Source organism: Papio anubis, chromosome 2 (assembly GCF_008728515.1).
Source record: "Papio anubis isolate 15944 chromosome 2, Panubis1.0, whole genome shotgun sequence".
NCBI lineage: Eukaryota > Metazoa > Chordata > Mammalia > Primates > Cercopithecidae > Papio > Papio anubis.
Window position 1 is genome coordinate 107,305,678 of NC_044977.1, and position 26,631 is coordinate 107,332,308.

Below are 26,631 nucleotides of genomic sequence, written 5' to 3' on the forward strand. Positions count from 1 at the left end.
TCCTGGAAGGTGGAAATTTATTGTATTATTGTGTATAGCGAACACAACACAAAAAAAATAGGACAGAAGAGAACAGAGATTAGGGAAAGTTAGGAAAGTGTCAGGTGACTAGCAGTGTCTTTAGAACTCAGGATAGCAGGCTGGGTTGGCAGATGATGCCTGTCTCATTAGCAGATTGGCCTGGAGATGGAGGGGGAGAGAATTCTTAGTAACTGCTATGAAAATCCTCATTCCTCCCATGCTCCTCCAGTGTACCACCGATGATTAGCAGGCTTTCAGTTAAGGAACATTGCATAGTATTATCTCTCTCTCTCTCTCTCTCTCTCTTTTTTTTTTGAAATGGAGTCTCGCTCTGTCACCCAGGCTGGAGTGTAGTGGTGCGATCTTGGCTCACTGCAACCTCCATCTTCTGGGTTCAAGCTATTCTCCTGCCTCAGCCTCCCGAGTAGCTGGGATTACAGGTCACCACACCAAGATAGTTTTTGTATTTTTAGTAGAGACGGAGTTTCGCCATATTGGCCAGGCTGGTCTTGAACTCCTGACCTCAGATGATCTGCCTGTCTCGGCCTCCCAAAGTGCTGGGATTACAGGCTTGAGCCACCATGCCTGGCCAGTATTATCTCTCTTAATGTGAAAATACCTGGAGGGGAAGGAATGCAAAATGCTAAACTTTCAGAACTACAGTGCTGAGTGAATTTAGGGAATTTCCATCCATCCATCCATCTGTCCGTCCATCCATCCATCCATCCATCCATCCATCCATCCATCCATCCATCCATGTATCCATCCATTTGACACAAATTTATTAAGTGCCTACTCTGTGGCAGGCACAGAGTTTACAAAGATGAATAAATTATGGTTCCTGCTTGACCTGGAAGTCATAATCTAGTTAGGACAGAGAGATAAGTAAATTGATGTTTACTGTACAGGATGATAAGCGCTATGATGGAGCTCTGCACAGGGGTTATGGTGGAGCTCAGCGCAGGGGCCATGGGAGGTTTGCTATATGGGAGCTATAGGAGCATACAGAAGGGCACTGAATCAGACTGAAGAAAGAGCAGTCTGAGAAGTCTTCCTGGCAGAGGTGATATCTGAACGGAGTTTTGAAGGATGAGTAGGCATTGGCCAGAAGAGGCCAGAGGGGAGAAAGGAAAAGAGAGGAACATTCGAGGCAAAGAGAAACACGTCTGGGAAGGTGTCACGCAGTGTAACCACAGGTAGAAAAGTAGGTTGGAATAAAGGACATGCATAGGCCAATAAGGGCGAGAGATAGGCATGGTCAGACCGGGAAAGGTTTTGCTGGGTGAAGCTGAGGAGTTTGAAACATGACTTACAGACAGCGGGAAGCCATGGAAGAGTCTTTAAGCAGAAAAGAGATGTGATCCAAGATCTCCATTAAAATAATCCTTTGCACTGTGGGTATGGAGGGTCCCATCAATCCAGGCAGACCCTCAGGTAAGTTGCAAGAAACTGCAGTGAGAGGAGATGAGGGTTGGAACTAAGGTGTAGGCAGTGTGGATGGGGAGAAGGCCTCCAGCAACATTCACAGTCCTCTCTTCGGTCCCGCAGGGCAGCCAGGCCACAGAGAGCACGAGGGAGAGGCAGCACTGCCCAGCAGGGAAGGGTAGGGGGAAGTGAGGTTAGGAGGGCTGGAACACAAAGCGAACTGACTCCACTCTTTGCCGAGGGCCAGTTCTGAGCCTCAAGATTGTAAAGAGAAAGAGAAAGTGGTCTAACCTTATCAACCCTTCGCCTGTCTGGGCTATCTCATTTTAGAGCAAAGCTCAGAAACAAAACAACTCAAGTTCTGAACTTGCAATTTTTGAACACCTTGGAGACACAGCCACAGCTGTTATTAAAATATGTTCCCCTCTCTTATCCATGTCTCTGATAAAGACCACTGCTGGCTTTTAGGGTGCCTTCCTTTGATTGTTTTTTTGTTTTTGTTTTGTGTTTTTTAGAGTCTTGCTATGTTGCCCAGGCTGGACTTGAACTTGTAGCCTCAAGTGATCCACCTGCCTGGGCCTCCCAAGTGGCTGGGACTACAGGCGTGTGCCACCACACCCAGCTTCTTCCTTTGAATGTAAATAAGTTACCTGGGAGGACCAATTAGAAATGGGGGCCCCTTTCTGGGGGTTGCAATCCACATTAGTGCACAAGGCTTGGCAGGTGTAGGGGGCACTGGATTTTAGCTCCAGTCAAGCCTGGCCTGTGCACTCCTGCGTGTAGCCCAACTGTGGCAGCTCCTCCTTCACGTCTAGATTCATAACTGCTCCCCATCCTCAGCTGGAGGAGCTCCTGTCTTCTGTCCCTTTCCCTCTGGATTCTGTGTCATGAAAGTCCAAGGGACAGGCCTGGCAGTCCAGATTCCTCTGTGGCAGCTGGCAGAGGGAGCAGCCTAGAACGCACGTATGATCATCTTTGCCTGTCACAAGGGATAACTTTTATGACTGGAGGAGCCCTAGCATTTGAATACCTTGGGGTGAAGATTGGGACCAGTGCCAACTCGCCAATTTCTAAGTGGTTAGAACCAGGGAAGGCTCAGGAATAAATCTTTAAGCAGAGGCAGATCCCTGACTTCTGAACAATGACATGGTCACAGGGAAGCCACAGAGTCCTGGAGGTGGGACTGGAAAGTGTTCGGGAAAAGAGGGTGATGTGCAGTCTCTGGGCAATAGCCTGGTCGAGATGTGGCGGTGGATGGTGAGCACAAATGCGGACCCTGCTCCACGCCAAGAGGGGAAGTGAGAATCTCAGCCGACCTCGTTCGGTTGGGAGGGAAGTGGGGTTTTGTTAGGGGAAGCCAGGTTTCATCTTCAGGAAGGAGGTGGAAGATGCGTAAAAACAAAAGCAAAAGAAGGTAAAGAATAACCCCCATGTTTTGTAAGTTAAACTCTCAGGTAGGAGGGCTTACGGTAATCATCAACGGGACTGGGTGTGGTGGCGTGTGCCTGCAGTCTCAGCTACTTCGGCGGCTGAGGTGGGAGGATTGCTTGAGGCCAGGAGTTTGAGGCCAGCCTGGGCAACAGAAAGATCTTGTCTCAAAACAAACAAACAACAAAAACGGACCTGGAGTTCCAATTCAGAGAATCGCTAGGGTTTCTTTTGTCCGATTGTATCACTCCGCCCTGCAAGCGACAGACATTCAGCTCAAACTGGTCCAAGTATAAAGGTAGAAAAAAGAATTTGTTTGCTCATGGAATTAAAAAAAAGTCTGGGGTAATGGTTTCAGGTATAGTTGGGCCCAAAGTAATGTTACCACGACTCAGTTTCTCCTTCTTAGTTTCGCTTTCCTCTGTGTGGGTTTCTCTCTCAGGGAATGTCTTCACACATGAGGACAAGCAGGTAGCCAGCATCTCCAAACTTTCATTTCCACCAGCTCAGCAATTCTGGTGGGAAGAGACAGCTTCTCTTTCTCAGTAATTCCAAAGAAAGTTCTGGAATTGGCTCCAATTGAATTGACTTCTTCCTATTCCCATCCCTGAACCAATCACTGTGGCTTGGGGCACGTAAATAGGACTTGAACGGTGCTCACCACTGGTCTAAGAGGTGAGCCTAGCTTCACCCATATCTCTCAGCCTGATATTGGAGGAGGGGTGATTCCCAGTGGAAGATCTGGGTGCTCCTACTAAAAGAGACAGGAGTAAGTTGGGCAGACAAAACAAAAACTGTCCATTGTATCTTTGTGACAGTATCGTCACTAAAGCCTGACCACAAGTATTTGTTGTAATTGATGTTCTATCTTGTCTGATCTTGCAGACGGAGCAAGCCCTTCTTTCTGTCATAAACTTGAATGGCTGAGTTTCATGGCAGGCTGAGGCATCAGTAACGGTCTGGTGGGACTTAGAAGGATTTTGCTTCCCTAGGAACATGGCTACAGTTTTCATCTCCATAGGGGCCATGGGCAGTGTCCTTGAGGAGTGAGCTTCTAGGACCGGAAGCTTGGCAGAAGGGAGTTCTTTTTTTTTTTGAAATGGAGTCTCACACTGTTGCCCAGGCTAGAGTGCAGTGGTGTGACCTTGGCTCACTATAACCTCTGCCTCCCGGGTTCAAGCAATTCTCCTGCCTCAGCCTCCCAAGTAGCTGAGATTACAGGCACCACACCTGGCTAATTTTTTGTATTTTTAGTAGAAACGGAGTTTCACTATGTTGGTCAGGCTGGTCTCGAACTCCTGACCTTGCGATCTGCCCGCCTCGGCCTCCCAAAGTGCTGGGATTACAGGCATGGGCCACAGCGCCTGGCCCACAGAAGGGAGTTCTTTTGAGGACTGCTGATGCTTAGAGTCAAGTTGGGGCAACTCTAGGCTTCCAGCTCCTCTGTCAGTTTGGAGCAAAGCTGGCAAACGAATGAGATTGCCACCCAATTCAGGAGGTAGCCGTAGGCCTCATGGAATTCTAGGAAGGCTGTGTCTCAGAAGATGAAAGGAAGGATCCATAGTGAGGGAGGACTTTCCAGAAACATATCTTTCCCAGCACTATGGCCGATTGTTTCCATGACCTTGACCTTCGTTCAATCTCCTTCTCAGGAGGAGGCCTGTGTTGAGAAGTAGGGGTGACCTCTTTCTAGGGCAGAGGTTCTCAAAGTTTGTTTTGCAAAGGAATTATGGGTCAGAGCTAGGGACACCTAATTAAATACATACCTCCAGCCCTACTGCTAGAGATTTGGCTTCACTAAGTCTAAGGTAGGTGGGGTACAGGATTCTGCATTCTGAATAAGCACCCAAAGGTTCTGATGCAGCTTGTTCAGGGAACACACTTTGAGATCCACCTCTTGAGGCTGGAGTATCTGAGGCCAAGGATGTAAGCAGGACTTTAGCATTGAGACAGGGTCCATATGATAAAACTTAGGGGACAGCTCGAGCCCAGAAACAGGGCAGAGCTGAGTGTTTATGGGCTTCCCTTGGTTAGTATTGGCTCAGGTTTTGGTGTCTTGAACTAAGTGGTGCTGGGGACCATAGAGAGAGATGCCATGTCATGCTAGGTCACGCTTCCATCTGCTGACTCCCTGCTTTCTTTGCAATGGAACCCCCTTTGATTGACTTCATTGTGTTTATATCCAATAATCCTTTCTTAACAATAGTGTTCATTGTGTAGTACATGCTGACTACTTTAAAAAACTTTTAAACAGATTGTATACATATGGACATTGTATTCTTAAGTAGAATTTAACTCATTTTGCAACTAATGTTGAAGCCACCCCAACACAGAATATCTCAGTGAAACAGGGGAGTTCATTCCTGGTATAAACGGGGATGGTGAAGAAATCAGAGGAAGGACAGAACAGGGGGCAGACAGGGGTGCAGCTGGTGTAGGAGTGACATAGTGGGGGTTATGGGGTGGGTATTTGTTTATAGGGTTAGAATTAGGGTTACAGGAGGCAGAGAGTTCAGAGGTCTGGAGTTCTAGGGAAGGGGTCAGCTATAATGGAGCTGGGCTGGGTGAAATATTCTGAGTTGGTGAAGTTTAGTAACTACAGGAGCTTGCAGAATGCATTGAAGTAGTGCAGGTAAGTCAAATGCTTGAGTGTCCTCTTCAAGCTCTAGGCCCTGGACTCAGGAGTGTGATGGGAGTTCCCTAGTGGCGGTGGAGGGCCTCATCCTCCAGGGATGTTTGATAATTCTTGGAGGTACAGATTCCTGTCAAAAGCAAGTGCAAAGGGACTAGGAAGGCCAAGTTGGTTGATTCATTCATTCATTCATTCATTCATTCATTCATTCATTCACTTTCTCTAGGGACCATCCCTACTTGGTGGTGGCACTGCTCTGGCCCTTAGATACATTGCTGAGCATGGCACACCCTCACTCAGCTGGCATGCTATGGGGTGACAATAGTTAGCAAATAGGTAATCTAATTTCAGGATGTGCAGAGCTATGAAGAAAAATAAAGGAAGTGAAGAGGTAAAGGAGTGGCGATTTTAGATTCGGGGGATTGCCGGGGAGAGCATCTCTGAGAAGGCGATGTTTGGCAGAGACCTGAGGTGCAGAATCCTGGTGGAGACTACAGAGGCGTGCAGCCAGGCAGTGTTTGAGGCATGGTCCGACTTCATGCTGGGAGATTCTTGGGCCTGTGAATATTTTCATGACTGTTGTGGGAGACAAGCTTGCTGGGTCAGGCTCTATTTTGGGGTCGGCACTGACTCACCGCCCAAGTATTGGGCAACTGGTACACTGCTGTGAGATTGTTTCTGCTGTAAAATGAGGATCCTCCCAGCTACCTCTGTTTTACAACAACCTCATGAGAATTGGTCAGTGTCTCTCTAGAGAGTGTTTTTATTACACAATATCTTGCATGTATGCCACGGTGTAAGTTGTCAGCAACCAACTCAGCTGTGTTCTCAGAGAGCAAAGTTCAGGCTGGTCCACTGAGCGCTGACACTGAGTTGACCCCCCAAAAATGCCTTGAACTCCTGCTGATTTTCTTGGTTTTCGTGCACTGCTGAGCTCCTGATTCAGAGCCTGAAGCCCTAGGTTCTGGTCCCCAATCTATTGCTGCCAACCCATGGGGACCAAGCTTTGCCCAAGTGTGTCCATAGATCTCCTGGGGGAGCAGCAGGAGGCCTGGGAGTTCAGTCTATGAGGAATATGTAGATTTTCCCTTAGTTTCATCTTATCCATGTTCAGCATGGTGGCCATGGCCAAGGGAGTGTATTTAAGTGGCAGAAAATTCGTGAAAATATTTCAAAGGAGACAGAGAAATGCTGGAACTTGGGGAGTCAAGGCTGGTAAAAAGATCCCTGGGGAGAAGGACACTGTCTTGAGGGCACTTTCTTTCTCTCCCATGAACTGAGCTGAGGTGTTTGGGCCGATCTGTACACAGCGCTAGCCCTATGCTTCCTCTGGATGGATAGTCCACAGCAGTGCAGCAACTCGGACACGCAATTACCTGATACACACCCGGCCAAATGCCGATGAGATAATGGTTGTGTGTCAGTGTGGTGCTTGGTCCACTTACCCCTTCGTGTCTCCCACCAACCTGCCAAGATTCCTCTGATCTAGTCCAAAATACCTCCCCCGATTGAACGCTGATGAGGTTCCAGGTATCGTGCTAATGCCTTGGTGTACTTCATCTTACTTATACTTCTGTGCAGCTCACCAAGATGGGGACTATTATTACACCATTTTACAGGTGAGGAAGCTGAGGTTCACTCACTTGTACTAAGTCACACAATGAGTGAGCATCAGAGCCCAGACTAGACACCAGTCCCTCCTCTGCCTGCCAACAGTCAGGTGGCCGCTCTTTTTCCCCTGCCCTCCCCAGGCTCCTGGAAGTCCCTTTGCTTGTGCACATGCAAACTCACACACACACAAAGCCAGACGTGCTGGAGAATTTACCTTCTCGTGGAGGGCCTGTAACCAAAGACAGTCAAGGCGGCCAGAGAGTATCACGGCCCTTGCCTCCTGGTAGGACAACTCAGAAGTGTCTTTTCCAGAGGTCCCTGTGGGATCAGGCTGAAGACATTTTCTGCATGACTCTTGTCTTCCTGGGCTTCCTCCCCACCTTGTCTTGCTCCCCTGCTCCCTTACGTCACTAGCACAGGAGGTCTGCTTCTGGGGAATCCAGATGCCCGGTCAGGCGTGGGCTGAGCTGGGGCAGCATGATATCAAGTGACTGTGATTCCAAACAAGAATTCGGGGCCGGGCACAGTAGCCGACGCCTGTAATCCTGGCACTTTGAGAGGCTGAGGCAGGTGGATCATGAGGTCAGGAGATCGAGACCATCCTGGCTAACAGGGTGAAACCCCATCTCTACTAAAAATACAAAAAATTAGCTGGGCTTGGTGGCGGGCGCCTGTAGTCCCAGCTACTCGGGAGGCTGAGGCAGGAAAATGGCGTGAACCCGGGAAGTAGAGCTGGCAGTGAGCCGAGATCGCGCCACTGCACTCCAGCCTGGGAGACAGAGCGAGACTCCGTCTCAAAAAGAATTCGGAAACCGTGGCTAGGAGTGACAGTCCAATTAAGAGTCTGGATGACCCTAGAGACCCCAGTAATAAGTCAGATGGGAAACACATTGACTTCATTTAGGTGCTCCTCGGAGTGCAAAGCATTGACTTAGACCATTGGAACATCCGTCCTGTAGACTTGATTATACAGATTCAACCAAATTAACCTCTCACTATCTTAAAGTCACAGTCCAGGTGAAATAACATTTCTAAATGTCATGTTGCTGGAACTCTAGAGATGTGTTGCCTCAATTATGTGAAGCTTATTTGACCCCATGATCACTGCCCACCCTGTCCTGCTGAATTTCCTGTTTCCTATATATTTATTTATATGACATTCATACAGGTGACATTTGCTTTGCTTCCTGAGATGACTGTAGGTCTGGGTGACCCCAACACCTGAGTTCAGAACTGATGGCAAGAACTGTGCTGTCTAATATGGTAGCTACTAGCCACATGTGGCTGTTGGGCATTTGAATTGTGCCTAGTCTGCACTGAGATGCTTTAAGCATAAAATATACATGAGGCTGGGTGCATTGGCTCACGCCTGCAATCCTAGCACTTTGGGAGGCCGAGGCGGGCGGATCATGAGGTCAGGAGTTCCAGACCAGCCTGACCAACATGGTGAAACCCCATCTCTGTTAAAAATACAAAAAGTAGCCAGGCATGGTGGTGGGTGCCTGTAGTCCTAGCTACTTAGGAGGCTGAGGCAGGAGAATCGCCTGAACCCGGGAGGCAGAGGCTGTAGCAAACCAAGATTGCACCACTGCACTCCAGCCTGGGCAATAGAGAGAGACACTCTCTCTCTCTCTCTCTCTCTCTTTCTCTCTCTCTCTCTCTCTATATATATATATATATATGAGAGATGGTCTTTGAAGACACAGTATGAGAAAAAGTATGTAAGTTATCGCATTAGTAATTTTAAAATATTTCTTTGGTGTTGAAAGTATATTTCAGGTATATTTCGGGTTAAATAAGATATGTTATTAAAGTTGACTTTTATCTTTTTCTTTTTACTTTTTAAAAGTGGGAGCTGAGCATGGTGTGGCTCATGCCTATAATCCCTCACTTTGGGAGACAGGTGGGTGGATCGCTTGAGCCCAGGAGTTTGAGAGCAGCCTGGGCAACATGGTGAAACCCCATCTCTACAAACATTGCACAATTAGCCAGACATAGTGGTTCACGCCTGTAGTCCCAGCCACTTGGGAGGCTGAGGCAGGAGGATCACTTGAGCCCTGGAGATGGGGACTGCAGTGAGCTGAGATGGGGCCGCTTCACTCCAGCCTGGGCAACAGAGTGAGACTCTGTCTCAAAAAACAAACAAAAAACGTGGTGACTAGAAAATGTAGAATGCTGTAGGTGACTCACATTACATTTCTGTTGGCCAGCCTTGCTCTAGACACTCCAACAAAGGGAGGCTTGGAGAGTGATCTTCCAGCTCCTCCAGGGAAGTCCGCTGAGCTGAGAAGCAATCATACGCTGTCTCTGAGAGCAGATTCTTTATAAAATCAGGAGGCAGCGAGGCAAGACCTACATGACATTACTTTTAAAGGCTGGTGATGATGGTTCTGCAGACAGCTCTGTGCTGCTGGCCAAGAGGGTTTGTGGCTGAGGAAACTGGCCTGTAAATTGGTCACCTGCTCTGACATCATCATGGCTCCCCCAGCTCTGGGTGGGGGTTTCTTCACTTTGCAGAGGCCCCGGAATTCACCTTCGCTCTTTCTTTCTTGTTGTCATATTCTTGTGAGGAGAAAGAGGGAAGGAAAGAAAGAAAGAAAGAAAGAAAAAGGAAGGAAGGAAGGAACTGATGATTGATTTCCAGAGATAAATAGGTGTGGGATAGAGAGCGGGGGCAGGACTTAGGGGTGTTATCCCCTCTGTGTTGAAACAAAAGATTCAAAAAGTCAGCAAGTCAAGTGTCTAGTGAATTACTGTATCACTGTCAGAGTCTCTCACTCTCAGGAAGCCTTTTGACATTTCAATGACTTGGCTGGGAGATAATGGCTCCCTAAGCTGTTCGTGTGTCTGTAGCTTAGAAAGTCTAGTGACAGATGTTTGGAGACGTTCCCTAGTGGTGTGGCTACTGCCTCAATTATTACATTTTCTGAGAAAAGGCTTTCACATTGTCACCAGCCTCCCAGCTCTTTTTGGGTTCATCTGATACTTGACTCTAGTGGCACCCATCACCTGCAAACAAAAGTGAGAACACATCTGTTTAAAATGTTCTCTTTGAGTCCTGCCTTTGCTCATCAACCTTCAATGACTCACCATTGCTCACTGAGTAAAAACCTAACTCCCTATCCTGCCTTCAGTGCCCTCCACCAGCAGGATGCAGGTTATCTTTCCAGACCATCGTCTCATCCCTATCTTTCATATCCCCTGAGCTCCAACTGAATCACATGTCTGCTAGTTTCTCTACATGCCTCATGCCCTTGCATCTTTATGGCTTTTCTCACTATGCTTGTTACCTAGAAATCCTATCCATAATCTTCACATTTCAGAATTTTCCTTCTCTATGAGTAGCCATTCTTGGCTTCCAAAGCACTTTGTAGTTCTCTTATGGCCCTCGTAGACTGTTATTTGGGCATCAATGCCCTTGCTGGGTTGTGAACTACAAGGGTCTAGAGTGGATACAGACTGCCAGTATTAGTCAACTTGGGCTGCCATAACAAAATGCCATGGACTATGTGGCTTAAACAACAGAAATTTTTATTTCCTCACACTTGTGTAGAGTCTGCAAGTCTAGCATCAAGTTGCTAGCATGATCTGGTTTCTGGTGAGGGCTCCCTTCCTGGCTTGCAGATGGCCACCTTCTCACTGTGTCCTCACATGGCCTTTTCTCGGTGCATGAGCAGGAGTGGTGGGGTGGGTGTGGAATCTCTCTTTCTGTTCTTATAAGGACACTAATCCTATCAAATTGAGATCCACCTTTATGATCTCGTTTCACTGTAATTACCTCCTAAAAATCTTAACTCCTAATACAGTCACATTAGGGGTTAGGGTTTCAACATATGAATTTTGTGGGGGACACAATTCAATCCATGACATTCCATACTTGGCCCCCAAATTCATGTCCTTCTTATATGAAAAATACATTCATTACATCCCAACAGCTTCCCAAGTCTTAATTTATTGCAGCATCAACTCTGAAGTCCAAATTATTGTCTGAATATCATCTAAATCAGATATGGATGAGACTTGAAGTACAATTCATCCTAAAGCAAAATTTCTCACCAGCTGTGAACCCATGGAACAAGACAAGATGTGTGCTTCCAAAATACAATAATGGAACAAGCGTGGGAAAGACATTACTATTCCAAAAGGGAGAAATATGAAAGATGGAAGAAGTGAGGTATCCCAAGAAAGTCCAAAACCTAGTGAGATAAATTCCATTAGATTTCCAGGCTTCAGAATAATCCTTTTTGGTTTGATGGTCTTCCCTTCCAGCCCACTGAGGTGGCAGTGTCACCTCCATGGCTGTAGATGAGAGTTCTCCCAACACCCCCTCCCCCGACTCCCAGGTGTCTGATGGAGGCTGTCTGGCTTCCTGAACTGAGGCAGTGGCCCTAATTATCTCTGAATCACCCTTAGGGTAATTTTTCCCTCTTCTTGAAGAATAGTGCAGGCTGGGCGCAGTGGCTCATGCCTGTAATTCCAGGACTTTGGGAGGCTGAGGTGGGTGGATCACCTGACGTCAGGAGTTTGAGACCAGCCTGGCCAACATGGCGAAACACTATCTCTACTAAAAATACAAAAATTAGCCAGGTGTGGTGGTGAGTGCCTATAATCCCAGCTACTCCAGAGGCTAAGGCAGGAGAATTGCTGGAATTTGGGAGGCAGAGGTTGCAGTGAGCTGAGATGGCGCCACTGCACTCCAGCCTAGGTGACAGGGTGAGACTCTGTCTCAAAAAAAAAAAAAAAAAGTGCATGTCCTCAGCTGAGTACCTCATTGTTTTTTACTGTCAAGTCCAAGAAGTCTGACAGCCTTCCTTCAATTGTCTTGTCTCTTCCCCTTCAGTTCAAACTGGCAGTGTTTCTTTCTGTTCCTATAACTCCATAAGCATTTTATTAAATGATACTCCAGCCACATTTTTGGCGTTCTCTTCAGAACATGCTTCCTCATTTTTCTTAGAATGGGTAGACTAAGAATTTTCCAACTCTTTAATTTTTGGTTCCCTCTTATCTAAACATTCTTTTTCTAATTCACCCTTCTCCCCTTGCATTTTACTACATGCAGTGGGAGGAACAAAGCTGCTTCTTTCACGCTTTGCTCAGAAGTATCAGCAGCTAAATATCCAATTTCATTGTTTGCAAGTTCCACCTCTTGCAAAACAGCAGAACATAGTTTAGTCCAGTCTTCGCCACTTTATAACAAGGATCACTTTTCCTCCAGTTTCCAATACATGTTCCTCATTTCCACTGGAGACTTCACCAGAATGATCTTTAATGCCCATATTTCTGCCAGCATTCTATTCATGGCAATCTAGACTTTTTCTAGCTTTCACCTCAAAATTCCTCTAACCCACCCATTACTCAGTTCCAAAGCTGTTTTCACATTTTTTAGGTATTTGTGACAGCAGCACCCCATTTCTCAGTGCCAAAATGTGACTTATTCAGCTTGGGTTGCCATAAAAAAACACCATCGACTGGATGGATTAACCAACATACATTTTTTTTCTCACAGTTCTGGATGCTGAAAGTCTGAGATTGGGGTGCTAGCATGGGTGGGCTCTGGTGAAGTCACCTTCCTGGCTTGCAGATGGCCACCTTCTTGCTGAGTCCTCACATGGGGTAGCGTGCACAAGAGAATTCTGGTCTCTCTTCCTCTTCTTATAACATCAATCCTATCCGATTAGGACACCAACCCTATGACCTCTTAATTACCTCCTAAAACCCCTATTTCCAAATAGAGTCACACTGGGGGTTAGAGGTTTTTTCTTTTCTTTTCTTTTCTTTTGAGACATGGTCTTGCCCTGTTGCCCAGACTGGAGTGCAGTGGCGCAATCTCAGCTCACTGCAACCTCTGCCTCCTGGGTTCAAGCGATTAGCCATACCTGGCTAGTTTTTGTATTGTTGTAGAGATGGAGTTTCACCACATTGGCCAGGCTGGTCTCGAACTCCTGACCTCAAGTGATGCACCCACCTTGGCCTCCCAAAGTGCTGGGATTACAGGGATGAGCCCCCATGCCTGGCCCCCACCTACTTTTAATTAATGCATTCCTGCTATATTTTAGGTACCATTTAAGTTTCCAGAACTCCAGAAATTTTTTCAGAGCATGGTTAGGTTACATGCATTTTAAAAATGAATAAAATTCCTCACACATTCCCTGGGAAGGACCAACAGTTTAAATGTCAAAGTCCAAGAAGTATGATAAATTCACATATGAGCCTGGCATGGGGTAAAAAAAAAAAAAAAAAAAAAAAATTCTCTGTATCTCTCTTTTTTTTAACTTTTATTTTAAGTTCAGGGGTATACGTAGGTTTGTTATATAGGTAAACTTATGTCATGGGGAGTTGTACAGATTATTTCATCACCCAGGTGTTAAGCCTAGTACTCATTAGTTATTTTTCTTGATTCTCTCCCTCTTCCAACCCTCTACCCTCCGATAGGCCTCAGTGTGTGTTGTTCCCCTCTATGTGTCCATGTGTTCTCATCATTTAGCTCCCACTTATAAGTAAGAACATGAGGTATTTGGTTTTCTGTTCTTGTGTTAGTTTGCTGAGGATAATGGCCCGTAGCTCTGTCCATGTCCCTGTAAAGGACATGATCTCATTCTTTTTTATGGCTGCATAGTATTCCATGATATATATGTACCACAGTTTCTTTATCCAGTCTACCACTGGTGGGCATTTGGGTTGATTCTATGTCTTTGCTATTGTGAATAGTGCTGCAATGAACATACACGTGCATGTGTCATTATGGTAGAATGATTTATAGTCCTTTGGGTCCTAATCCTTACAATAAACTTAAAAAATAGCTATTAAAATCCCCATTTCAGATGAGAAAACTGAAGGTCATGGAGATTAAATAACATGTCCAATTCCTGGGTTGGTGGAACTGGTGTTCAAATCCTGGTCCATCCAATGCTATAATAAAACCTACATCCTTTCTATCCTGTTCCCCTGCTGCCAAGGTGGAGGCTAAATATCTGGAAGTCCAGTCTTGGGGAGGGAGCAGGAAAAGCAGACTCCAGAGGTGAGACAGAGTCCTGAAATGAGGGAATTCAAGGCTCCCAGCTGCATCTGGGAACCCGTGGACATTGGGTTCAGCTGCTGGGGTGAGAGGCAGCTACAGGAGCCACTTGCACTTCCGGCAGGTATCTGGGCCTCAGCTGGCCAGGCCAGAATGTGGGACCAGGCTCCAGGCCAGACAAGGGCCAGTGTGAGAATCAGAAGCCCTGTCTGGGTGCTGAGGGGAAAGAAAAGATGAAGCTTGGGGATCCCACAATGCTCTCAGATCAATCACCTGCACTTTGAGCGAATAAAAGCCAATAAAATAGATCTGGGACTGACTTCGGGGATCACGGTCAGGCATGGAGGAGCAGGGCAGTTCAGTTCAGCTCGGTAAGTACTGATGAAATGTCTGATGCATAGAGGGTGCTTGGAGAACAGAGAGCCACCAACCAGCCCAGGACCTGACCTTGGGAAACCCCCTATTCTGTGAGGGCCAATGAGTCTGAAAGGGGATCTCTTTAGGCCTGGAACCAAGGGTCCCGGTACAATTCATATTCACATATTTCTCTTCCAGGGCCATGTTCTGCAACGATTTAAAGGAAAAGTACGAGAAAAGGATCATTATTAAAGGGGTTGATGCTGAGACCATGCACACTCTCCTGGACTACACGTACACCAGCAAGGCGCTGATCACCAAGCAGAACGTCCAGCGGGTCCTGGAGGCTGCTAACCTCTTCCAGGTGTGTGAACAAACTGGCTCAGTGCTCTTCTCTGAAGCAGGTGAACGCAGTAATTCTCCAGAGGCCAGACCTGGTCTAGCTCCCAGGACTGTACCTGCAACATGGACACAAACACACACACACACACACACGCGCGCGCACACACACACCCCTGGCTGGGCTTGTGCTTACTTGAAAGTTAGAAGATGCTCTTTTGGGTAATTTCTGAGAGGTGGTGAGATAGGGCATTGACTCCTCAATAAGATGAAGACAGGGGAGCTTTGTGCCTAGAACCTACGCATGGGTCCTGACTCCAAGAACAATGAGTACAACTTGCAGAAGCTTAATTGGGGCCAGTGGCTCTTCTGTGGTTTGGGGTTACTGATGTCTCCTGGTTTCATCGAGGGTGGTGTTTATGTTTCTGTTTTCTGTTCTCCTTTCAGTTTTGGGTGGCTTTTCAAAAGAGCTACAAAAACTTTTTAAATAGTAAAGACTACATAATCTTTTGTAATGTATGTTTCAGATATTTTCCTACTAGTTACTTGACTCATCATTTTAAAATATAGCTTTTTTAATGTACAAAAGTTTAAAACTAGTATTTAGTCATAGCTATTGGTCATTTCCTGGAAGACTTTTGTCTTTGTTGTGCATTTTTAGCCTTTCCCTTGCTTGATCATATCCTTATTCAATTCCATTCAGTCTTGTTATGTTTACAACTTTAATATCCTTTTTTTTTTTTCAGATAGAATCTCACTGTGACGCCCAGGCTGGAGTGCAATGGCGCCATCTTGGCCCCCTGCAACCTCCGCCTCCCGGGTTTTAGTGATTCTCCTGCCCTAGCCTCCTGAGTAGCTTGGACTACAGGTGCATGCCATCATGCCCAGATGATATTTGTATTTTTAGTAGAGACGGAGTTTCACCATATTGGCCAGGCTGATCTCGAACTCCTGACCTCAAGTGATCTGTCTGCCTCGGCCTCCCAAAGTGCTGGGATTACAGGCATGAGCCATTGTGCCCGGCCAACTTTAATATACTTAGAATCACTTGGTATAAAGTATTTTTCTCCATTCCCCCACTCCCTGCCTCATTTTTTTTCTCTCAAGTGATGAACTTCCATAGGGATGTTGGTTTTAATGAGAAAAGTGGGAGAGGACAGACATGGTGCAGAGACAGAGTGAGCTTTATCTGTTGTTGATTTCCCTATTCTGGTAAGCCCTCGCCTCAAAAAATCCCAAATATCTTTTACTTTCTGGGCAAAAATTAGTAAGTTTCTTTCTGAAGCGATTGTACTCAGTTTCCTTATGAGCGTCAATTCTTACAAAAATAAGAGAAGATTGCTGTGGGCTTCCAACTATCTGTTTAACCCACTGATTTCTGTTGACTCTGGGTGACTTGCTATGAAGTCTCAGATAGAGAAAACTGGGGTCATTTTCAGGTTTCAAGGCATCATAAGGGACAGAAGTTTATAGGTTGTTGAAATAACTCTGTGGTTTGTAAAAATTATTTATTTATTTATTTATGATGGAGTTTCGCTCTTGTTGCCCAGGCTGGTGTCCAATGGCGCAATCTTGTCACACCACAACCTCTACCTCCTGGGTTCAAGCAATTCTCCTGCCTCAGCCTTCCGAGTAGCTGGGATTACAGGCATGTGCCACCATGCCCAGCTAATTTTTTTTGTATTTTTAGTAGAGACGGGTTTTCACCATGTTGACCAGGCTGGTCTCGAACTCCCAACATCAGGTGATCCGCCTGACTCGGCCTCCCAAAGTGCTGGGTTACAAGCATGAGCCACCACACCCAGGAAAAATTTATTTATTCTTTTGAATGGATAAAACATACTCCCATTCCAAATTCAGAAATCTGGAAGGGAAGCCATGACACGCTGCCTGTTTGCAGTGTCCTGCTGCTCTTCACATTCCATGCATATAGCAGTCTGTCTGTGCATAGCACTCCCACTCAGGCCTCCATTTTTTCTAACACAACGTAGTCACACTATACATCCCATTTTGCCTCTTACTAGTTTTACTTCACACTGTATTTTGGGATTGCCACAGGTCTGCGCGTGGAAACTACCTTGTTCTTCCCAATGGCAGCATAATATGGTTGGGGTCACATTAGCTGTGACACATGTCCAGTTATTGGTAATGATCTCTTATAAGGCAGAGTGGCAGAGTGGAAAGAACAGGGGCAGGCAGACCTGGGTTTAAGCCCTGGGTCAGTCACTTATTTGCTATGTGGCTGTGGACCACTTCCTTAAATTTTCTGAGATTCAGATTTTTCATTTGTAAAACTAGGCTGATAAATATCCTACCTTCCAGGGAGCGTTATTATGAGATTAGATGAGATGATGTTTTTAAGGTACAGCATACTTCCAAGAATGGAATTTTCTTCCCATCAGTTGCGTGGTTTTTACTTTACTTTGGATAGTTTGTGCCTTGGATAAACGGGGCTGACACTGAGCTATGAGAACATTTCCTTAAGGCATTCCTAAATATTTGCCCCCCACTGCCCCCGCATTAGGATTGTAAGAGACCATGTTTAAAAATGTTTTTGTTTTTTTTTTTCTTTTTGAGAGAGTCTTGCTGTGTTGCCCAGGCTGGAGCGCAATGGCACAATCTCAGCTCACTGCAACCTCCTGGGTTCAAGCAACTCCCCTGCCTCAGCCTCCTGAGTAGCTGGGATTACAGGCGTGTGTTACCGCTCCTGGTTAATTTTTGTATTTTTAGTAGAGACGGGGTTTCACCATGTTGGTCAGGCTGGTCTCGAACTCCTGACCTCGTGATCCGCCCCTCTTGGCCTCCCAAAGTGCTGGGATTACAGGTGTAAGCCACCGTGCCTGACCAAAAGTTTTTTTATCATGTTCATAGGATACATGATTAGAACGATGAAACAAATCGGTGCTTTATTTTAATTAACTCAGGGTTATAGGTAGAGAAAAGTGTGCCAGTGATGGCATTTTATCTGGTCCTTTTAGAACATCTGCAGAAGCCCGTACCGCCTCTGTGGGACTGAAATGAACAGGAATCAGATTATCCCGGTGCTCCCCGCCCCACCCAGTAATAAACATTTCTTAATTTTCACACCATCGGTGTGACTCAGCTGCTCTCAGTGTCTTCCTGTTACCCACCAATTGCTTCTCTCCCAGAATTTCCTGGTCCATGAAGAGACAATCTGATGACCAAGCCAATCAGCTCTATCGCTGTTGGGAAGAGCTTTTCCTACCAGGCCAGGCAACGTCATGAGCTTCTGGCCAGTTTACAGCGTGGGTGCCTTGGGTTTACAGACCAATCAGCGATGCCATGAAACAAGACAGTTTCTTTTAGGAGGAAACCTTGAGTGTGGCAGGTACTGATTGATCTGCCCACTAGAGGAACTTTGCAGTCATCTGGCCATAATGTATTGGCCAATCATGAGGAGAAACACATTTTCCCCAACTAGCTTTTGGAAAGGTAAAAGTAAGAGAAGCATCTAAGAGGAAAGGCCCAAGGGACCTGTTCCCACATTAGGTAGGATCTTTGAAATGAATGCTACCCAGCAGGGGCTCTAGAGAAGCCAAGGGCCTCCCTTTCCTTAACTGGACCCTCAGGCTTCTGAGTCATAGGTAAGCAAGCCAGCCCCAAACTGTGAACCTGAGACAATGACTGTAAGGACTTGGCAAAATTTTTCCGTCTTGAAGGAGAATGATTTCTCAATCAGGGCACTGCCATGTTTGTTTGAGAAGTTTGCCATGTTTGTTACTTTCATTTTTATTATTAAAAACTCATGAGGCTGGGCACAGTGGCTCACGCCTATAATCCCAGCACTTTGGGAGGCCGAGACTGGTGGATCACCTGATGTCAGGAGTTCCGGACCAGCCTGGCCAACATGATGAAACCCTGTCTCTACTAAACATACAAAAAATTAGCCAGGTGTGGTGGCAGGTGCCTGTAATCCCAGCTACTCAGGAGGCCGAGGCAGGAGAATCTCTTGAACCTGGAAGGGGGAGGTTGCAGTGAGCTGAAATCACGCCACTGCACTCCAGCCTGGGCAACAGAGTGAAACTCCATTTAAAACAAAAAACAAAACAAAACAAAACAAAACACCTCGTGACATGTAACCAAATACCACCTGTACCCCAAAAACTTATGAAAAAAAAAAACACCACAACTCATGGAAGAGTAAAGGATTGGGAGCTTATCTGCAGGCAGCAAGAAGATGTGAGGTCAGGGAGACCGTCCTCACCCTGCATTTGATCTGGGATGGAAGGATCCCTATGGTACATAACAGTTGGTTAGAAGCAGCAACTTAGGAGAAGAAGACCAGGCTGAGTCCTGTGGCCAAAGTGAGGAAAAACGGGGGATGCTGGGGTGGGAGCTTGGTCATTTGGCCTGGGCCTAAGAAGAGCCCATGAGGGGCCCCCACAGTACCCTCTGGGGCGGAGACATGGTGGCAGTTAGAGAAGACTTTGGTGAAGGTCCCGGTGTTGCCCAGGCTGGAGTGCAGTGGCACCATCTCGGCTCACTGCAACCTCTGCCTCCTGGGTTCAAGCGATTTTTCTGCCTCAGCCTCCTGAGTAGCTGGGAGTACAGGCATGTGCCACCACACCCAGCTAATTTTTGCATTTTTATTAGAGACAGGGTTTCACCATGTTGGCCAGGCTCGTCTCGAACTCCTGACCTCAGGTGATCCACCTGGCTTGGCCTCCCAAAATGCTGGGATTACAGACCTGAGCCACCGTGCCCAGCCGGTAGTGACTATTTTGCCTGAACTACATTGTTTAAAGTCATGTAGGTCTGGCCAGGCACGGTGACTCATGCATGTAATCCCAGAACTTTGGGAGGCGGAGGCGGGCAGATCACCTGAGGTCAGGAGTTCGAGATCAGCCTGACTAACATGATGAAACCCCCGTCTCTGCTAAAAATACAAAAATTAGCTAGGTGTAGTGGCTGGCGCCTGTAGTTCCAGCTACTTGGGAGGCTGAGGCAGGAGAATCGCTTGAACCCAGGAGGCGGAGGTTGCACCATTGCACTCCAGCCTAGGTGACAGAGTGAGACTCCATCTCAAAAAAAAAAAAAAAAAAAAAAAAAATTAAGGTAGGTCTTTTTACCCGCAATGTATAGATGAGGGGCATAAAATTCATTAATGTTAAGGAAATGCTCAAGTCTTCACAGCTAGTAAGAGGGGAGCCTGGATTTGACTCCTGTGGTCCTGTGCGTGGCCTGTGTGTTCTCCACTACACATGCTCTGTCCATGCCTCAGAGTGACGCCTGAAACAAGCCATCATCCTGAAGGCAGCTAGGGCCTCCAGGAAGGGTGTCCTCAGGCAGGACTGCCCAGCGCAATGTTCTGAGAACCAGCAGTGCTCCATGAGAGTGTGTTGGGGGCAAGACTGGCCCAGCACCCTCTGGGGAAGCTTGGACGCTTGGGGCCACCTGTTGGGGAAAGAAAGAGAGATCAGACTGTTACTGTGTCTGTGTAGAAAGAAGAAGACATAAGAAACTCCATTTTATTCTGTACTATGAAAAATTCTTCTGCCTGGAGATGCTATTCATCTGTAACCCTAGCCCCAAACCAGTGCTCGCAGAAACATGTGCTGTGTTGACTCAGGGTTTAATGGATTTAGGGCTGCGCAGGATGTGCTTTGTTAAAAATTTGTTTGCGGCCGGGCGCGGTGGCTCAAGCCTGTAATCCCAGCACTTTGGGAGGCCAAGATGGGTGGATCACGAGGTCAGGAGATCGAGACCATCCTGGCTAACACGGTGAAACCCCGTCTCTACTAAAAAATACAAAAAAAATACTAGCCAGGCGAGGTGGCAGGCGCCTGTAGTCCCAGCTACTCGGGAGGCTGAGGCAGGAGAATGGCATGAACCGGGGAGGCGGAGCTTGTAGTGAGCTGAGATTCGGCCACTGCACTCCAGCCTGGGCGACAGAGCGAGACTCTGTCTCAAAAAAAAAAAAAAGTTTGTTTGCAGGCAGTGTGCTTGGTAAAAGTCATCGCCATTCTTCAGCCTCAAGAGTACCCAGGGACAAAATGCACTGAGGAAGTTCGCAGGGACCTCTGCTCAAGAAAGCCTGGGTATTGTCCAAGGTTTCTCCCCACTGAGACAGCCTGAGATATGGCCTTGTGGGAAGGGAAAGACTTGACCGTCCCTCAGCCAGACACTTGTAAAGTGTCTGTGCTGAGGAGGATTAGTGAAAGAGGAAGACCTCTTTGCAGTTGAGATAAGAGGAAGGCATCTGTCTCCTGCTCGTCCCTGGGAATGGAATGTCTCAGTGTAAAACCCAATCGTACATTCTAATTACTGAGATAGGAGAAAACCGCCTTATAGCTGGAGGTGAGATATGCTGGCAACTGTACTGCTCTTTACTACCCTGAGATGCTTGTGTAAAGTCAAACATAAATCTGGCCTACGTACACATCAAGGCACAGCACCTTTCCTTAAACTTATTTATGACACAGAGACCTTTCTCACATGTTTTCCTGCTGACTCTCTCCCCACCATTACCCTATAGTTCTGCCACATCCCCTTCCCCGAGATAGTAAAGATAGTGATCAATAAATACTAAGGAAACTCAGAGACCAGTGCTGGCGCGGGTCCTCCGTATGCTGAGTGTCCGTCACCTGGGCCCACTGTTCTCTCTCTATACTTTGTCTCTGTGTCTTATTTCTTTTCTCAGTCTCTCATCCCACCTGACGAGAAATACTCACAGGTGTGGAGGAGCTGGCCCCCTTCACCACCAAGTGTCCCCAGAATGAGTCTGCTGCTGGCTATTTAACATCTTTTGTCTTTAAATTTCTCCGTGTTTGATCTCAATTGTTTATGCTTTTATTTGTAGGTATAACTTGCATTTAGTAAAATGTATACTTCTTAAAGTGCTTCCAGTTTGATGAATTTTTACATGTGTATTTCACCATTCTACCATCAGTCAGATCAAGACTGACAACAGCCCTGGCATCCCAGCACTCTCCTTCGCAGCCTCCCTAGCCAGTCCTTTCCCATGCTAACTACTGCTCTAACATCTCTTGCCATGGGTTAGTTTTGCCTGCTTTTGAATTTCATATTGTTCTTTTTGAGTCTTAACTAATATAGAGGGTCTGAATCTTAGGCTACAAACTCAAGTGTGCCGAAAAGAATGTGATTTAACCTATTATTTTTCTGTTTTCTGGGTTTTTTTTTTTTTTTTTTTTGATACAGGGCCTTGGTGTGTCACCTAGGCTGGAGTGTGGTGGCACAATCATAGCTCACTACAACCTTAAACTCCCAGGCTCAAGAGATCTTCCTACCTCAGCCTCCCAAGTAGCTGGGAATATAGCCATGCACCACTATGCCTGGCTTATTATTATTATTATTATTATTATTTAGAGACAAAATCTCACTCTGTTGCCCAGGCTGGTCTCGAACTCATTGCCTCAAACAATTCTCCTGTCTCACTCTCCCAAAGTGCTGGAATTACAGCCATGAGCCACTGTGGTCGTCCAAACCTGTTATTTTTCTATCATTGAACTTAATTTCTATCCTGAGCTCTCATTCTACCAGTGGCAGAAATCATAGTTAATGACACAGGAAAGTTTAATCAATTCAGGATTTGGGTTGCTTACATAGTTCCAGGGGACATTTATACAGTGCTGGGCATTGAAAAAAGAGGCATCTGTCCTGGGCTTACCATGGTCATTTGCATTATTGGTCCATGTGGCACCCACTGGAGCACCTGTGTTCCCATCAGTCTCTCTCTGAGTTTTCATTCCTTTCTCACTGACATCAACAAGTCCCCAGTCCTACCTGATTCTGGTCATTGGTCCTTGCAGGCCACTTAGCATTCTCTCTGTCCTGTTTGCAAAGCCTCTTCAGGTCTGCCAATCCTCTCAGCTACATCTGTGCCCCTCTCAAGACACAAGACACTTTCATTCGCTCTCCTTTACAAATCCAGAGCTATAGGGGATGTGGAGCAACTGCCATAGGGCCCCTTTGTCTGGAAACAACACACTCTCATCTCATCTGTTACCACTATACTGGACTGCTGCTTTTCTTTCTTTCTTTTTTTTTTTTTTATTATACTTTATGTTCTAGGGTACATGTGCACAACGTGCAGGTTTGTTACACATGTATACATGTGCCATGTTGGTTTGCTACACCCATTAACTCGTCATTTACATTAGGTATATCTCCTAATGCTATCCCTCCCCCCTCCCCCAACCCCACAATAGGCCCCAGTGTGTGATGTTCCCCTTCCTGTGTCCAAGTGATCTCATTGTTCGATTCCCACCTATGAGTGAGAACATGTGGTATTTGGTTTTCTGTTCTTGCGATAGTTTGCTGAGAATGATGGTTTCCAGCTGCATCCATGTCCCTGCAAAGGACACGAACTCATCCTTTTTTATGGCTGCATAGTATTCCATGATGTATATGCTGCTTTTCTGCTTTCAACTCTGCGATCAAGGCACGCATTCTTTTGTTCTCAGATTCACAACCTATGAGGGACTTTTAGCATCCCCCTCACTCTGGAGATTTGGCCTGGGATGGGAAGTGAGGCATCATCTCGGGAACCCACCCCTGCTTCTCACTCTTTTGTTAGACAATCTCTTTCTTGTCTCTCTTCCTTGCCTGGGAATCTTTATTGCCTCCGGAGTGGGAAAAGTTGACTCTTGCTTTGTCATCCATTCTTCCGTGTCTCCTGTTTTGGTCTAAACTTGGTGCTCAGACTCTTTAGCACTCTGGCTTTTGAGGCTGGAAGGGCTAGATTCTTACCACTAACTGGTATTTCTTTCAAAACCACTTCTCTAGTTTAAGTTCTGAAAGTCTATTTAGAAACTCAAAAGCCAAGAATTATCTTCTTTTGCCTGCTTTATCACCCCTTCCCTAAGTAAGTCTGTGCTCCGTTGCCGCCTATAGGTTGTAAAATACAGGAAGTGGGGTGTGGGGTTTTAATTGTAATGACAATCCATATTGCTACCAGATTCTCACTTTAAGTGCTCCCTACCTACCACAAATTACTAAGCATGTCCTAAGTGCAAGGTGTTTTGTGAGAAGCTGTCAGGAGAAAATAAAGATTAAAAATGTGGAGTACAGGTCACATTTATGTAGCAGTTTTGTCCCCTACATATCCCATTTGATGTTGACGATGACTTTGTGGGCGAGCAGGCCAGGTAGAACCCTCACAATGAGCCTGCAAGGTGGGTTTTATGTTCTCAGCACTTTCCAGATGAGAAAACTAGCTGAGAGAGAGAGAGAGAGAGAGAGGTGGAGCTATGGGTGGAGTTTTCAAGTAAACCCAGAACTTCCGATTCCATATATCCACTTCCCTCCACTATCCCTGAAATATTCTCAATGAGCCTTTAGGCCATTGGAGAAAACAAGCAGAACCCAAGGCAGAAAGGAGCGGACATTGAATTGGACTTCATAGGATGGGTGCCAGTAGGATCGGGAGAAAAGTATTCCAGGCAGAAAGCACCTGGAAGTAGACTTGTTTCAGCCTTCCCTACCCACCACTCCACCTATTGCAGCTGCCTGAGTTCATGGGGCTGCTTCTCTGCACTTGGCTTCTGCTTCCATTCCTGCTGCTGTGCCCTACACACACACGCGCGCACACACACACACACCCCACACCACACCCTGAGCATCAACCATGTCCCAGAGGCAATCATTCTACTTCATCTTTACAACAGTGTTTCTCCCTGGTCCTTTCCTCGTCCCTGGGCTGCATCACTGAGCCCCAGCCATGCCACTTGCCCCTTGAATATGTGGGTCACATGTATTACCTGTTGTGCCCTGCTAGCCTGCTGGGGCCACCCCCGTCTTCTCTGGAAACTCAGGGGCTGTTTGCCGCTTGAATCTTGACTAAGCTTGCCACACTGATGGTCTTTTCCCCAGTCCATTTCCACAGTTGCCTCAGTCCTCTCACATCTGCCCTGCCTTAGTGAGCAGGTCTTTTGCAGTCTTAGTTCCTTCCTTTTCTGCCCACTCCATGAGGCTTCCAGGAACCAGCAGATTTCTCAACCAAGTCTAGAGCAAGGACTGAAAGGAGGGGCAAAGGGAGCAGAGGATGTCCCTCCTGGGGGGCTGTGAGGCATACTGCCACGGGATTGGAGCTGGAGCATCGCCCGGGAGAGGGGAAGAGAGGTAAGGATGGAAGATTAGAATCAATGGTAATTCACGAATTTTTAGCATGAAGACCCCTTTTAAACACCAATACAGACCTCACTGGAGAGGAGCTTTACTTTTAGTATCTATTGCTGGAGAAAAAAAGTTTTGACAAAAAACTTACAATTGTCTGGGCACAGTGGCTCACACCTATAATCCCAGCACTTTGGGAGGCCAAGGGAGGCAGATCACTTGAAGTTGGGAGTTCAAGACCAGTCTGGTCAACATAGCAAAATGCTGTGTCTACTAAAAATATTATATAAAAATTAGCTGGACGTGGTGGTGCGAGCCTATAATTCCAGCTACTCGGGAGGCTGAGGAACGAGAATCACTTGAACCTGGGAGGTGAAGGTTGCAGTGAGTTGAGATTGCACCATGCACTCCAGCCTTGTTGACAGTGTGAGACTCTGTCTCGAAAAACAACAACAACAAAAATTACAATGAATTCAGAAACACTTTGAAATAAATTTAAAGTTTATAAATCTCATCACACCTTCACACATGCTGACTTGTCGGAGCTGAAGGTAAGAATATCAATGTCTTTATAGAATAACTCCAAGGCCATTTGGACACCATGGTCAATGGAATTGCTGATGTGGACTAAAATAGGACTTCAGTGATTCTGAAGTGGATTTGAAGGCACCCTGAGGGAGATGTGGAGTCACATGGGTGAAGTCCCCTAGGACCTCAGATTTTGAAGACCATCAAGGAGAAGCAGAGGTGGGCAGTGGAGATGAGGAACAGGCAGTGCATTCTCTTGGAGGCAGACACAAACACTTCTCGTGGGAACTGCAGCCATGTCTCAAGTGGTTTCTTTGATTGTATTTTTAGTCTCCCTGTTTGAGAGTCACGTGGCTGGCTGCAACCTTTTGCTCACATGTCCCCCCCAAACAGGAAGTTGGCTGTCTTTTGCCATTATCTGTCATCTCTCAGCTCTAACAAACAAGTTCATGTGTCATCAGGACAGGCCGAGGCAGAAAATTTACCCTGAAGTCTTGAATAATCTTGAATGTGAAGAAGCAGAAGCATATTTAAAAGAAACCCATTTCTGGTTCCCATGATTGCCCTGTACATCATCAGTTTCCCAGCCATTGGTTGGGATCACGTGATGCTGCCCTACACCCCCTCACACCCAAAAGTGTTTATTGAAGTATATTTTGGAGGAAATTAGGCAACTTGGAGATTCCCCACCTGCCCTTGTCCTCATAAAGCCTCTTCAGACTCTCCTTGAATTTTGTTAGCTCAACAATGCAACAAGCTACAAAGGCAGCGCAATGCTGCCTGGAGCATCACCTGTACTGCCTCCTAGCGGTGTGAACTTGCATAGCTCTTTGGATTCTCTATTTACTCCTCTATGCAAATGCTAATTATAACACCTTCCCTTTTTTTTACCTGTTAGATACAATACACTTGTTAAAAAATAAAATTTATTTGTTAGGTGAAATAATGACTGGGAACGTGTCTAGCTCAGATCTGGGTGCATAGTAAGTGATAAATATGTCCTTCCTCTGTCGCTCTTTCTCTTCTTTTTCCAGACTTTGTGGTAGATGCTGCTAGGAATAAATACCCAACTATGACCTGGAAGCTGCTTTGAGATGCTTGTCTCAACTGACCCTAGTACTTTCTGTGCTCCACAAAAGGGGCAAGCGAGGTGCCCAGTGGAGCACAGAGGAGGGAGGGA

At 46.4% G+C, this 26,631-nt stretch overlaps 1 protein-coding gene across 4 annotated transcripts in view; it reads left to right on the top strand.

Annotated features, from left to right (window-relative positions):
* The window catches only part of KLHL6 (kelch like family member 6), a 67,923-nt gene that overhangs the window by 14,959 nt on the left and 26,333 nt on the right, over window positions 1-26,631 (top strand). For all 4 annotated transcript variants that reach the window (XM_021934621.2, XM_003894765.5, XM_021934623.2 and 1 more), the window contains one exon: window positions 14,688-14,853. In XM_021934621.2, the coding sequence (XP_021790313.1) occupies window positions 14,688-14,853 (166 nt within the window). The remainder of the gene's footprint in view (window positions 1-14,687; window positions 14,854-26,631) is intronic.